Here is a 15,398-nt window from a genome sequence, read left to right as displayed (position 1 = left end):
AGCGAGCGTTTGAATGTTTGTTGATGAGAGATAAAGAGTTGAAGTCACCATCGGGAGCACTCCAAGGGGCCTGTGATGACTTCTCTTGAGCCGCTGGCTGATTGTTTACATGGCACGAGCTCTTTTTCACTCGGGTCGCATCTTCACAATAACATTTGACTGTTACTGCTGCTCACAAAAAATTCCGTGCTAATATGAACATTGGGTAACATCTTTATTCATAGTCTTGAGCTAACAGCGAAAATTTCATATTATGGTAGAGGCCAGTCTATAGTGTTTTGAGCTGTATTCATTTATGTCAGTTTATAATATATCTGGGGCATGTACACATAAATGTACAATATTTATTTACAAATAATCACTTGTAAATAGATAATAACTTGAAATCAACACCAACAATCGATAAAATATGTGACTGGTCCTCGTCATAGGAATGTGCAAAGTTAATCGCTGCTCTTGAGTCCACACGCAGCCTGTGGTGGTCACCGTCATACGCTGAGCTCGCTGACGCCGGGGGGGATGGGGCCTGGGCCTTGCAGGGTGACCTGGACGTGCTGTTCGTGGTGGAGCGCCCGTCCGGCGGGGGCCTCCTCCCACAGGCCCAGCTGCTGCAGCAGCTCAACGGCTCGCTGGGGGAGCTGGGCGACGCCGTGGGCCTGCGGGCCGCGTGGCCGCCGGCGCTCGCCTGCGACGGCTGCGCCGCGGCGCTCTGCCGCGAGTCGGTGGCGCTGGACTCGGGCGGCGCCGTGCACACCTACAGCACTGCGCGGCTCAGCCTGGTCACCCCGCGGCACCACCGCACGGCACACTGCGCCTGCACCGGTACTGCTGCTTCGTCGCTGACCATCCCACACCCTACACTACCACTACACTCCACCACCACGACACGCAACCACTACACTGCACAACTACACTCCACCACTCCACCACACGATTGCACTGCTCCACTAACACCACTGCATTACACTACACCCACACTACACTTCCACACTACACTGTACCACTATATCACGACACTGCACTACTTCACTGCACCACTATACCCCACCACACCACTACCACACTACATTGCACCACTCCACTACACCACGGCACTATGACTCCTTTTCAGGAGGATCTTGACAGGTTTTTGCAGTAGGGGGCGATGGTGCTGCTATGTAATTCCAATTGTGTAATTTGCAAATACATTTTCAGCTTTGGAATACCGGTTACATTGTGTTTTATTTTAGTTATGGCAGGAAACCTCTGAGAACCTGGAAGGAACCCCATCGCTGAACAGGGGCAGACCACAGAAAGCGCCCGAGTCTGGAATTGGACCCCGGCCCCTTCTCACGCAGCACAAGTGTTATCACCGCGCCACCTTGCGGCTCAATCTTGTGCAACAATTGATCGGGAGTGACATGAATTGTCCGCGATGCCCGGGAGAGGGGCGGCGTGACGGCTTGACCCTGCCGCTTCGGGGCTCTCCGTCACTTAGACTCTGAGCCGTTGCCGCCGCGGATTCCACACCGCCCCTCGTCGCCAGGGCACGCGATCGCTGTTGACCCCCCTCTACCCCCTACCCCCACACCCCCGTGCAGGAGCCGCGTGCGCGGATCCCCCCCACAAGGCCCGCGACGGCGGCGCGGCGCCGTGCGACGCGGCTCCGTGCGGCGAGGGTGAGCGGTGCGAGGACGCGGCACTGCCCGGCGGCTTCCGCTGCACCTGCCTCCCCGGCCGCTCCTGCCAGGGTGAGCGTGCGTCCACGTGTGTGTGTCTACGTGTTGACTCAGCCTCAAATGAGTACCCAGTGTGTGTGTGTGTAAATGTCGCCGCTAAGGAGATAAAGGGTCGTGGTGCTGGCCACCCACCTCCTCGTGTGCCGTGCCGACCTTCATAGGTGCTCGGTAACAGCACTTGCCCCTACAGTCTATTAAGGCTATACGGGGGATCTTTGTCTACGTGTGTGTGTCTATTTGGGGAGTGGTATCGTAGCGGTTAGCGCATTGCGCTACGAACTTGGCGACCCGAGTTAGATTTCCACTCACAGCCAACATAATTGACGATTATTTGAACTGTTTCTGGGCGTCCCTTAGGTCGACTCAGCCTAAAATGGCTACCTGGTGTGGTGTGTAAATATTGTCACAAGGGAGACAAAGGCGGTCTAGCGTGGTGCTGGCCACCCACCCCCTCGTGAACCGTTTTGGCCTTCATAGGTGCTCACTAACAACAGTTTGTCAAAGGCTATGCGGGGGATCTTTGTCTTTTTGTGTGTCCACGACTGTTTCTATTTGGGGAGTGGTGTTATAGCGGTTAACGCACTGCAGTATGAGCATGGCGACACAAGGTCGATTCCCACTCACGGCCAATTATCTGACAATTATCTGAACCGGTCCTGGGCCTCCCCTAGATCAGCTCTGGGTGTATAGGTCTGTGCGCATATCATACTGTATTAAATACAACTTTTCTGGCTGGATGACCTGGGTGGATTCCTGTCTGGCTGAGTGCCACACTCCCAAGTGCGCGTGCCCGCCGGTGACGTCACCGCGCACAGCTGTGTGATGACGTCTTCCGCATCTCGTCACGTGCATCCCACAGTGCTGAGTCAGCTTCCACCCACCCTATCGTGCTATCGTATCATCATACTCTCACGATCATACCGAGGAGGAAGTTGAGGCAGGGAGCGAGATGAGGGAGAGAGATAGCGGTGGGAGGAGGAGGTGGAGAGGAGAAGGGCAGCGAGAGAATGAAAGGGCATCCAACGGAGAGCAGCGGAAAAGCAAAACGGAACTTGACAGGGAAGTGAGAGAGAGAAACAGGGAGAGAGATGGGGGGGGGGGTCGGGAAGTGGGTCAGGTAGTGGAGGGACGGAGGATTTGAGGAAGCTAGAAACCGAGACGAAGCACGTGTCTGTGTATATTCACGTCTGTGCGCTTCTGTGTGTCCCGCCGTGTGTGTGCGCGCGGACAGACGAGTCGGCGTTGACGTTCAGGGGCAGCTCGTACGTGCGCTACGCGCTGCGCGACGCCAGCGCCGACACGCTGCAGCTGTCGCTGCGGCTGCGCACGCACCACCCCCACGGCGTGCTTGTGTACGCGCGCGGCACCGACTACGCCGTCCTCGAGGTCAGTCCCGGACCTCACCGCACAGTCCACTCGCTTGTGTCATATTTAAACATTACACGTGTTGTATTTGTAGTGAACGCAATGATCGATATTCGTGTTTGAGTTCGGCAACGTGGTGGTAGTTTGATACCAGCATTTTGTCGTCAGCCCTCCACCACCCGACGAGATTGTCGCGTTGACACACATTGTCCGCACGTTGCCAATGTGTCGATCACATTTTGACCGACAAAGCTGCTCCTCGCCAGTAGCTTGGGAGGCTGAATTCATCATCGACACACGGCGACGTTTCCCTCCAAGCGCTCTGAGCTTCATCGGGCAGCGACGAAGAGCCGGGGTCTCTCTGGGTGCTCAAAGTCGTCCCGTGTGCATAAATACAATGAACAGGACAAATCAAAATAATCCTCGTCGTGAACACAAACGCTTCGCAGGCGAAAATGTCTCTAGTTGTTTTTTCTTATTTGTTGTGCTTTCACACCACCACTAATCCCTTGATATCCTCCTCACTTCTCCCAATTGGCAAAACATCGCATTGCAAAAAAATACCGGCAAATTACTCGGCTGGGAATGCACAGAGAAAACATCGTCCCCTACTGTGCAAATGTGGCACAGGGTTCCTCCGGCAAATGAGTTGTGAGCCTCGGTGAGGCCTTCCCTGGTACAAGCATGACGATACTTTTAAAGTCATAGTAAAATTATTTGGGCGCGGCAGTGGCGAGAGATGTTAACTACCTTGCCTGGTATGCAAGAGGTCGTGAGTTAAATCCCGACCTTGACTCCTGTTTATATGGAGTTTGCAACGTTCTCCCTGTGGTAATGTGGATTTTTTTCTCCAGGTCCTCCGGTTTTTCCTGCAAATTTAGAAACATGCGTTGAGAGTATTTGGCTGTTATAAATTTCCATGAGATAAGCCACTTTGTTGAGCTATCATTTTTGGTCAGGTCGATTCTGAAAAAGAGATAATAGCTCAGTGGGCCTTACCTGGTAATAAAAAAATAATTTCGGCGTAGAAAAATGTATTTACTGCCAAGATCATTTACCTCACACCCCCCCTCACCAGTCTTAAAGTTCCCAAACACCGTTCCGTGTATTTGTGTATACGTGGATTTACAAGCGTGTATGTGGATTTGTGTTCGTGTGTGTGCGCTTCCTTGTGTGTGAATATGAGCGGTAGTTTAGCCATTATCGCTGCGCTGCTCTCTGAACCCGGCGACCTGAGTTCGATTCCCGCTGACGACCAACATCAGTGACAAATCCCGGGTCTTGGGCCTCCCCTCGGTAGATTCAGATTTGAATGAGTATCTTGTGCGGTGTGTCGTAAACACCAGCACTAGGGGAGACGGAGGAGGCCGAACGCGGTGTTGGCGACCTGCACCCTCGCGTGCCGATGCAGCCTTCCCAGCTGCTGCTCGCTGTAACGGTGCTCGCCCCAACAGTCTGTTCAAGGCCGTACGGGGGGGGGGGTCTTTTTCTTTGTGCGTGCAGCTTGTGGACCGCATGCTGCAGTTCCAGTTTGACTGCGGGAGCGGTCCCGGCGTGGTGTCGGTGCGCGTGCCGGTGAACGATGGCCACTGGCACTCGGTGTCGCTGGAGGTGACAGGGAACCAGGCGCGGCTCGTCGTCGACACGGAGCACGAGGCGCGCGGCACGGCCGCGGGGACGCTGCGCTCCCTCAACCTCGACGCCTCGCTCTACCTGGGGGCGCGGGTAACCACCGCTGCACGGACACACACACGGCACGGGACACACACGGTTTGGGTACCACACAGAGTATAGGATACACACACAGAATGGGTGTCAATCACATACACACAAGCAAGGGACACACACAGCATGCCGACCGCACACACACACGGCATGGGTACCAATCACACAGTACGGGACACACAGCATGGTTACCACACACCACACACAACCATAATAATACTACGCGACATCTGCTTCACAGTGAACTTTAAAGACCCCGTGATGTCATTCACAAGTGTAAGCCATTGCGTGCCGGTAATCGCCGCCCCCTACTGGCACGGTAATACCCCAGGACACTTACAGAAGAGTATATCCTTGTGTCCATTCTTTCTAAACTTGTTACACGAACTAAAGTTAGACTTGAACCCCATGACCCCGCGTTAGGTCCGAGCGCCGATGGCGAAAGTGGGCGTGAGCGGCTCCGTTCCGGCGGCGGAGGCCGGCTTCCACGGCTGCCTGGACGCCGTGGTCTTAAACGGACAGCGACTGTCCCCGGAAGGCGGGGGGGCGCAGGCGCGCGTCGAGGAGGTGCGCGCCGTGAGCCGCGGCTGCCTCGTGTCGCCGGAGAACGCCTGCGCGGCCATCCCCTGCCTCAACGGCGGGGCCTGCGTGCCCACGCCACACAACGGTACCGCAGTGCGAGCGTATAACTCGGCCCCCGGTTACTCAATCCCCAGTGTGTCCTGCCTGTGCTTCATCGCCCATTCATTTGTTCACATCCCGCTTGATTGTTGGCGAAAACGTGCCGATGGCTTCGTCACCAGCAATGGGGCGAATTGCCAGCGTTGACAGGTTTCGTGGCCGCTTCGTCCGTGAGAATGCACGGCGTCGCGCGTCCAGGGCCGGACGCTACGAATGGGGGCGACTGGGAAGTTAAACGCAGCCCTCGGTTTCGAGGCATCAACTCTGGCCGTGACCGAGTGCGGCAGCGCGTGCTCCATCTCTGGTCACGAGGGTTACATTTAAGGCTTCGTTCTCACTCGACTATTTCCTGGAACACGGCCGTTGGAGTAGGGATAATTATTGGCCTTTGGCACGACGGTTAGAATGCAAGATACACCCATCCATAGTGACCCCCACAGTGACCCCCACAGTGACCCCCACAGTGACCCCTGTATCGCCAACCTACATCCATCTCGATAAAACCAGGCGAGATAGATGTGGCGTGCCGAACTAATTCCCGAAAGAGCGCTCCGGACAACACTGGGTTACATCGGACAGCACTGGGTTACATCGCACTTGCAGAAGGAGTCCATTCTGTCAGAACATCTTTCCTCTGAGCGGTGGTAATTAACCTGTTTTTGGATTCATGTTTGTATTAACCTGTTGTTTATTGGATAGGTTGCGTTTAAATTGTGTGAATACCCAAATCAGAGGGGAATCTCTTACAGGGTGGGGTTATTCGATGTAGCTGAACGTGCGGCCATGTAATTTCGGCTGTGACCGACCGGCCAGGCAACGGCGATCGTCACTTCCTCTTGTTAACCTCTTCGATACTAACGAGAGGGTAAATATCGATGTGGGTCGATTAGTACAGTTGGCTACGTACGGTGCAAAAGAGGTTGAACATACGTGCGTAGCAGGTGCTCGAGCGTCATTAGTCAGCTCCGGCTGCTGTGCAAGTCGTCGTCGTTACGCGCCGAGGGAACCCCTGGGTGCTCCGCTGTGCCTGTGGCCTGCCGCAGGGGGCTTCCATTGCCGCTGTGCGGGCCGCTTTGCGGGCGCGCGCTGCGAGGTGCACACGGAGCCGTGCAGCTCGGACCCGTGCCAGCACGGCGGGGCCTGCATCGCCGCCGCCGCCGGCGGCTTCCTCTGCCGATGTCGCAGCCTCTACACGGGCTCGAGGTAGCGTCGCGTCGCGGTTCACGGATAGAAACAATGATTCCCCCGTCTAGCCGTTAACAGATTGTCGGGGCAAGTGCCGGTGGGGTGGGTGGCCAGCACTACATTCGATCGCCTTTGTCTGCCCGGTGCTGATGCTTACACACCGCGGCGGGTACTCGTTTAACTCTCCGAGTCGACCTGGGGGAGGCCCAGGACCGGTTCAAATATTCGCCCCTGTTTTTCGTCGTAAGCGGCAATCTGGTCAATGGATTCATAGCACATCGTGCAAACCACTCCCTGTACTACAGCTCCACACTGCATTACAGTTCACACACGCTCTTGTCTCGCGCGCGATCCACATGGGCAACATCGGCACTATCGTGCAGGACGTTACTTAAGAGTCAAACTCTGAAGCACATTCCAAATGTGGAAAACTGTTGTGAGTTCATACAGTGTGAATTTGGAAATTATCGAAGTCTCCATTTCATGTAGAACCAAATATAAGCGTACTTTTTTTATAGAAAATGAATTCCACAAAGCCTCCTGCAATATGTATCCAGGTGCATGAAAGACACGCTTCGTAGAGCTTCTGTTCAACCAGAGTAACAACACGGTGGACGCAAGCAGCAGTCTCCACGTAGCTTGACCGATAAGCGTTGTGAGGTTATCACACCCAGTGTCAGCATCGATGATTGTGATGACAATTATTCACCCAGAAAAGCCTCAACACGGAAACTTCCATTCAGAGGAGGGCCCCTGCGTTATTCAGATTTTTGGCCAATTTCACGAAAACGATTGCTTGGATTTTGGATCGTGGGGAATGACGCTCCACACTGCCACCCGCTGGCCACCTCGCACCCCACGCAACCACATCCGGCAGTGACCAGGCTGCTCAAACCGCTTAGCTTCCCACATCCCATGATTGAAGGAGAATGTGGGGGTGATTTGCCTCGAGAGACTTGATTTTTTATTCTACTACCGGCTCACACCAGCGCACAGACACATGAGTACACAGACACACAGTGGCATGCACAGACAGTGGCATGCACAGACACAGAGTGGCATGCACAGATGCACTGTACTACTTGTGTGTGTCGGCTCAGGTCACCAGCCGTTGCCGCTGGAAGGGCAGCCGTAAATATGCAGCGTTATGACGACCGCTTGTGTTGCGATCGAAACGTCGTGATTTGTTTTATTTTATTTCTAACTCCGTGTCTTTACCGAAAGAACCAAAGAGTATAGAGTATGCAGCGTGTTGTTTAAACATTCAGTCTGAACTTCACTGTGAATCAGTTGAGCTACGCACAACCTGTTGTGCTTCTTAAGCAGTTTAAACATTCAGGTAGAGCTCCTCCTTATCACGTTCACAGCTGCCGATTGATCATGGATGATGATGATGATGACGACGACGAAAACAACGCAACTACGTGGCCATTGATGTTGTGTGGTCGTATAAACTTTTGCCTGTAAATATTTTGCACTTTACTTTTTGTGAGGGAGGGGGGGGGGGCACTCGTGGGTGTGTGCACTGTTGGCAGCAGCGCGCCCCGTTCGAGTTGTTGGCTTGGCGACGTTTCTGTCGATGCAATTTGTGTTGGGCAGTGTTCCTTGAGCTTTCCCACCCAAAGGCCACCTGTGTAAAAAAGTGACTTCTTTCGTCCCATCCTCTTTTACTTCTGTGTAAATACAAATTCTGATTCTGACATTATCCACTGATCGACCAGCGGATAATATAATTACCAATCTCTAAGCGAAGTTGAGAGCACGAGAGGTGTTGCCCGAGGCTGGCGCCCCGCGCGCGCATGTGCTTGACGCCTCAGCGTCTGCGCGTGCCAGGTGCGAGCTCCCCGCGGACCTCTGCGCGAGCGACCCGTGCGAGAATGGCGGCGCCTGCCGTAGCGTCGGCGCCGCCTTCAACTGCAGCTGCGCCACGGGCTACAGCGGCGACTGGTGCCAGCTCACGCTGCCCAGCGTCTACCCCACCGTGAGCGTGGGCTGGCAGGAGATGCTGGGCCTGGGCTCGCTGGCGCTGCTGGCGCTGCTGATCGTCGCGTTCGTCGTCGTGGCGCGCAAGTGCCTGTGCGGCCGCCGCCGCTCGCCGACGGGCGAGCGCAAGGAGGAGCCGCCCCCCGTGCCCGTCCGGCCCATCTCCTACACGCCCAGCGTGCCCAGCGACTCGCGCAACAACCTCGACCGCGGCTCGTACGAGGGCGGCGCCGACTACCCCTCCGAGTTCTCGACGTTCAACCCGGACTCGGCGGGGCGGGCGCGCCGCGGCGTCGCCGTGTGCAGCGTCGCGCCCAACCTGCCCCCGCCTCCGCCTTCGAACTCCGCGTCCGACTGCGACTCCATCCAGAAGAGCATGTGGGAGTTCGAATGCGAGGGTACGTAGCCCGCCCGCGCATTTATCCCCCCGCACCTCGAGTGGAATCGCCTTCGCGGGTTTGCGCTCGTTTGCGACGAGTCGGATCGCGAACGTCGGCCGTCGCTCATGTCAATTGGCGTTCCTCAGCCGCTGGTGGAAATTCCACTCTCGGACGGCCGGTCTGCCATCGAGCAAACAACGTTGACTTACCATTACACGATCCTCATCTTATCTGCAATACCCTTGCACAACATCGTGGTCCCACCTTCCAAGTGGTACGAAGTTAAGGGTCTCGTGAGTCGATGGTTTCTCCAGACCTCGCTGATTGAGGAAAACCCCTCGGCAGGGTCCAGCTTGTGCTCCTCCTCCTGCAGAGACAACTCTCCCACACCACGTCGTGACTTGGTTGCCAGTGTTATTATCCAAATGATTGTGACACGCCTCTTTGCACGTTGCTGTATGTACCACATGAGCGAGTTCACTGTGCAAGGGATTGCACGATGGGTGTGCCGCTGGGTGTGTTGTGAATGCCGAGTGGTTATGAGGCTGTTGTGAATACCGCGTGGGTGTGTGCGCGTCCCCCCCCCCTCATTCTGCAGGCAAGCTTGTGGACGGGGAGCTGGGCCTGGGCAAGGAGAAGCTGGGCTCCTCCTGCTACCCGGCCTACCCGTGCCCCACGCTGCCCGAGGGCCCCTCGCTCGCCTCGCTGCACTCCGACACGTGCGACGATAACGGTGGGCGCCGGGGACGTCGGGGGCGGGGCGGGTGGCTGGCGCGCGGCGGTCTCGGCGAGCACGGCCGACGTGCGCCAGCGAAGGGCGCTGGGGGGAGCCCCAGGGCCTCGTGGGGGGGGGGGGGGGGGCGCGGGTCGGCGCAAGGGGGGAGGCGCTCGGGATCCGGAGGGGGGGTAGAAAGCGAGCGGAGTCGCGTTGGACAAATTCGGCCGCTGGGGCCGCGGTGCAACGACGAATGTTGGGTGCATTTTTAATTCTGAGGAATCGGCTCCTGTTGGGAGAACGACCGCTTGTTTGCGAACGGGGCACCATCGCTCAACCCGTGCTGGCGTTGGTTGCTCGCAACGCCAGTCCTGGTGAGCGGTACGGCAGTGAATGGAGTGCAATGGGCTCGGGTAGGGGTGTAGCGATACGTCGGATCTTCATCGTTTGTAAGCTCACAATACGTGCATTCACTCCTGCCTATAAGAATCAACGTTGGCAATTCCCACTTAGCGTGTTCACGCAACGCCTTTAAACATCGCCACGTAGCGTATGGACGGGTTCACGCAACGCCTGTAGCTCCTCGAGGTGGCTACATTCACTGCAATGTTTAAAATAGAATCGAATCGTAACCCTGAATTGTGAAGATTGTCATTGAACGGCAGGGCAAATCATGATGCTCTCCTTGCCTCCTCCGTGTCTCCGAGAGGTCATCATCAAGGCCGTGGGGCTGTGAGCCGTGCTCCCAATGTTGTGCTGCGTTTTATGAAAGATTCCTCCTCATGGCGGACAGGGTGGTGTGGCGATCACAATCGCGTTTCATAGCAAGAAGGGCATGGATTTTATTCCTGATTTGGATGCCTTTCTGAGTTTGTATTTTCTCCCCCAGTTCTGCAATGGGTTCCTTCCAGGTTCTCCCGTTTTCCCCCAAAAGCTCAAAAAACGTACAATGTTATTTTCGTTTCAAATTGGCAAACGTTGATGGATTTACCCACATTTTACTCAACCCTCCTTCACAGGCGAACGCCCTTTGCTGAGCGTCGCACCGAGTAACCTTGTTGCCGCACAGAGACTGCTGCCAATAGGGGCGTCTGCGCTGTGAGATGTGTCGTTACGTCAGAGAGAGAGAGAGAGAGCGCGTGGGGTGAAACCAAATTAATTGATTCCTCCTGTCCATGGTATAGATGCAGCACTGTCGTGTTTATCTCCCCAGGGAGGCCCTGGCTTGAAGCCGGCGAAGGCTGACTTTGGCATCTACATGTGGTGCCCGTGCCAAGGGCACTTTAACTGGACATCTGTGAAAAAGAGCTTTATAGCTCATCGGATTCCTCCTCCATTAGAAATATTCTGATTCCTACGTGCCGCCACTGACGGCGCATTCCCTGTGCACGGGTGTCTTCATTCGAACGGAGCGCGTGTCGTGTCTGCCCACGTGCACGTTAAATCCCAACTCGGGGTCGTGGCACCGTGACTATGTTTAATAACGCACTCGTATGTGCTCACTCATAAATGAGTGTTAGTTGTGTACGCCCTTACCCGGTGCCGCGGACATGCTCCGTCCACGCTGCCTCTGAGCGAGCGACGCTCGCTCGAGAAGGCTTGCTCGGATGCCTCGCGTCACTCGGGGCTTCTTCTACCGTTGCCCAACGTTGGGAGTCTTAACGCTGTTCATTGATTCCCAAAGCTGCCGTTTGGATTAAATCTTCCCACAAATCTCACAAGGTGAAATCTTCAGCGCCGTAAGTTACCGCCGATGAGCGCACTCCAGCCTGCGTAGGTTCACTCTAAGAAATTGCCACGTTGAGGGCGTTAGTCTTTAAATGAACACGAGTACACTCAAGGGGGCAACGCCACGTTTTTGATAACCAGAGTATTTGTTAGAGTGACGAGGAGCTGCCTCATCGTGCCTCAGTGACTCCTCCCCCTGCACCCCCACCCAGCAAGAGCGCGCGGTGCGCCCTGGCTCGAAGCCGTGGCGGCGGCGGCGGTGCCGGCAGGGCGGCTCGCAGACACACAGGGCCCTGCTGGGCTTGGCGCCCGCGGGCGACGCTGTTTTGGGGAACGTGGAAAGTTAAACGGTGCACTTATCTTGCGGCAGCGTCGTCGCCGGTGACGACACTGCCGCCTGTGTTTCTGCAATAGTTTGGTTGGACGGTGTCACGTGATCATCAAGGCGACGAGGCTCGACGTCGCCGATTTCTTTCTGCCTCTGGTCATGGAATGTTTCTATCAGATAATCGCATGGACCTGTCTTTCGTCACCATCATTATCAGTCACGATCAGTCCACTGCTAGATGAACCCCACCGTAATCTCCCACAGTCCTGCGGTGTACTAATCCACCCAGCAGCTACGGTGGCGAGATGTTAACTACCTCTCCTGGAATGCAGGAAGCCGTGGGTTCGATCCGCCCCAGGGTCACGTGGATTTATCTCCGGGCCCTCCAGTTTTTCCCTTCGCACTTAGAATCAACATCACGAGTTCCTGTAATGTGTGTTGACTCAAAGTATGAAAGGGAAAAAACTGGAGAAAAAATCCACGTGACCACGGGGCATAAGATGCTGCTCTCCATTCCATGCGATGCGCCACTTGGTTAGGCTGTCCTCTGTGGGCGGCTTGCATCTGAAAGAGAGCTGTGTAGCTCAGTGGGGCTTACCTGCTCACGAGCTGATTTCACCGCTGCATCACCACGGTAGACGTCCTCTCAGATGCGTCCCCATTCCTCGGCTGTCACTCCCTCGTCATTTCTGACGGTCGCCCGTCATCACGCTTCCAGTGACAAGACTTGCGAGCGCATTTTATACACGGACGTGGGCCATCCGACCTCGGCAAATTCCTCCTGTGTTGCAGAGCTGAAGCAAGAGAGAGTTGCTTTCTTGAGCGTAGGACGTGGGACATTTTGAACAGTGCAAGAAACAACAACACGTGCAGGAAATTTGCACCGTTTAACTTGGTGGGGCAGAGCGTGGAGCAGGATTGGTGAACACGGGAATCTAAAATGCAGCCTGGCACTCGGGCCTGTGGCACTTTGTGTGCACAGTGGCAGTGTGTGTGTGTGTTTGTCTAGAGCAGTGTTTCTCAAACTCGTTTGGCCCGAGGACCACTCGGCCTCCCACCCCTGGTGACAAAACACAATCGCTTGTCTCGCTAAATAGCAGTACGACATCATTCATATTACCGGAACATTAAAAAGTTTTTTTTTACGCAGCTATGAGGTTTTTTTTTTTACGGGGTGGCATTTAGATCTTAGGGTTCCGGTAGTTTAATCAAGATAGTTTACCTTAGTTCATTTTAAAATAAAATGTAATTCAAGTCCGAAACAAAAATGAAAAACATTGTCATTATTTCCAGATCAACCTGCATTTGATTCACAGCCCCACGGACCACTTGGAGGTCTGGGGGACCACACTCTGAGAGCCACTGCTCTAGACCGATGTGTGACGTGCAAGGGCCGCTTGATGACTGCAGAGCTCAGCGTTGGCTCTGTGCGCTACAATGACTGCATCGCCCGCTGACCACTGTGCCAACTCGCACTTCCTCCCCCAGTGTGTCGCGCTAAACGCTCGGGCCTCTCCCATCTCGTGACGGTGAGCCCCTTCGCCACTCCCCAGGGTCTCAGGTTGCACCGAGCCTGGCACAGAGGGAGAGGCCTCCACCACCACCGCCGCCGCCACCTCTCGTGGTGCGGAGTGAGCTACGATTCCCGCAATGAGGATTTGATTCCTAGCCACGGATAACGTAGTTGGCAAGTGGTGTCTCAACCCGTCCTGACCTCCTCTAGGTCGCCTCGGCCTTTAATGAGTAGCTGTTGTGGTGTGTGGTGCTGGCTACACCGCGCGCTCGCCTGCCGTACAAGCCTCCATGAGTGCCGGCAGGCAGCGCAGTCTGGCTGTGTGGTGAGGCGTTTGTCTGTGTGCGTGTCCGTGAGAGAGTGAGTGCGTGCAGCGAGTGTGCGCACACACAAGCGTGCCTGGCTGCACGTGCGCTGTGGTGTGTTGGTTGTGTATGTGACCCTTATTCGTGGATGTTATTTGTTCTGTTCTAGGCATGTGTATGTGTGTGTACGTGTGTTTAGTGTCGTATGCTCGCTAATTAATGAGTACTAATTGATTGATAACAACTTAGTATGTAGGGGACTGTAGAGAGAGTTGTTGGCACCGGCTCGTGATGTGGCAACACGGAGTCGTCCTCTCTCTACGAGAGTGAGTAACTCTGTGGTGCATTAAAAGTTTAAGTTATTGTTATTATGATTATATGCAGGCTGAGTGTACGGGCATGCTCTTAGCGCGTTAGTCAGTGCACTGTTAGTGTCCGTATCATTGGCGAGTTTCTCGTGTGTGTGTGTGTGTGTACGCAACGGAGTGTGCATGCTCGTCATATGATATCCTCTTCCCATCTGCCGTGGGCGCTGCTTTATCCTCCACTGTGAGCAGTTTCACTCTTTTACCGATTCACGGCTGCAAAAGCCAAATTCTGCCAAGCCACTGGCCACAGCGGTGCCAAGGCACTCATTTTAAGTGTAACTTGTTATCGGTGCGTACGCCACAGTGCAGGTGCATTGCATTGATGCAGCGACGCTGCTGCAACACGGTGCATGCCTTCTCATTTGTGGCTTTGTTGAGCGGGGAGATGCCGTTTTGTTGTTGCTTGGCTCACTGCTGCCTCCCGGGCCAGGACTCGCTGCTGGCACGCGCGCGGTGCTCGTGAACGTCTGCTATAAACCAGCGTATCGGCCTCTTGAATTTATGTCACCGTAGAAAACAATGACCGCTCTAAGAGCCCGCTGTAACGGTACTCGCTGGAAAAGCTGGCCTCCACATTGGAGGCATACAGAGGCCCTTTTTGGCAGTGAAGGAGCCACTGGTGGATGTTTTGCAGACATTAAAACAACGAGGCTGATTCTGGATCCCAAGCCCATAACTTGTGCTCTTATGTGTCACCTGGGGACACCATTTGGGTCAAATATGTCTGCTTTATTCCAAACTTGACAGCAGAACAGAGCTGTTAAACATTTTCTTTTTTTTCCAGAGCATTAATTACCTAATTTATAAACTGATGGAAAACATGCCTTAGCCCCAAGGCCCGCCGCACAAAGCAACAGTATAATTTACATTTTGGCATGATATTGAGTAGGCCAGTTATTAAAGGCTTGTTGAAACGATCTCGGCTTATTGAATTAAATGTTGGTTTTTTTAGAGAGGCCGGGCGCTGGTCGTGGCTGCTGTTACCGTGCGATCTTGTTGTGCCGTGCGTGCGTGGTGCCGTGCGTTCTTGCTGTGCTTGTGCGTGGTGCCGTGCGTTCTTGTTGTGCTCGTGTGTGCGTGGTGCCGTGCGTTCTTGCTGTGCTCGTGCGTGGTGCCGTGCGTTTTTGCTGTGCTCGTGCGTGCGTGGTGCCATGGCTGCTGTGGCCGTGTGTTCTTACCCGTGCTTGGCTGGCCGCGTGCGCGCGTGCGTTTGTTGGGCGACGCTGCCCCCCCCCCGCGGGTTGATGCGGTGCACTGACGGTGTGCGTGTGTCCCTCCCGCACGCCGGCCGGCCTTGTGCCACAGCCCCACGTCTCCAGGCAGCTCCAGGTGACCTCCGGCTTCCTCTCACTTCCTTTCGCTTCTACTCTTCAGCCCCATCGCTCGGGGCCCACACTCGCAAAC

At 55.1% G+C, this 15,398-nt stretch overlaps 1 protein-coding gene across 4 annotated transcripts in view; it reads left to right on the top strand.

Annotated features, from left to right (window-relative positions):
• The window catches only part of LOC144936087 (protocadherin Fat 1-like), a 109,526-nt gene that overhangs the window by 89,231 nt on the left and 4,897 nt on the right, over positions 1–15,398 (top strand). For all 4 annotated transcript variants that reach the window (XM_078862923.1, XM_078862924.1, XM_078862922.1 and 1 more), the window contains 8 exons: positions 540–822; positions 1,581–1,730; positions 2,950–3,104; positions 4,587–4,808; positions 5,232–5,475; positions 6,533–6,692; positions 8,508–9,055; positions 9,636–9,770. In XM_078862923.1, the coding sequence (XP_078719049.1) occupies positions 540–822; positions 1,581–1,730; positions 2,950–3,104; positions 4,587–4,808; positions 5,232–5,475; positions 6,533–6,692; positions 8,508–9,055; positions 9,636–9,770 (1,897 nt within the window). The remainder of the gene's footprint in view (positions 1–539; positions 823–1,580; positions 1,731–2,949; positions 3,105–4,586; positions 4,809–5,231; positions 5,476–6,532; positions 6,693–8,507; positions 9,056–9,635; positions 9,771–15,398) is intronic.

The sequence above is a fragment of the Lampetra fluviatilis genome, chromosome 15 (genome assembly GCF_964198595.1).
Source record: "Lampetra fluviatilis chromosome 15, kcLamFluv1.1, whole genome shotgun sequence".
In the NCBI taxonomy this organism is placed as follows: domain Eukaryota; kingdom Metazoa; phylum Chordata; class Hyperoartia; order Petromyzontiformes; family Petromyzontidae; genus Lampetra; species Lampetra fluviatilis.
The sequence above is the reverse complement of the archived record's forward strand: the minus strand, read 5'-3'. Positions and strand labels throughout refer to the sequence as shown.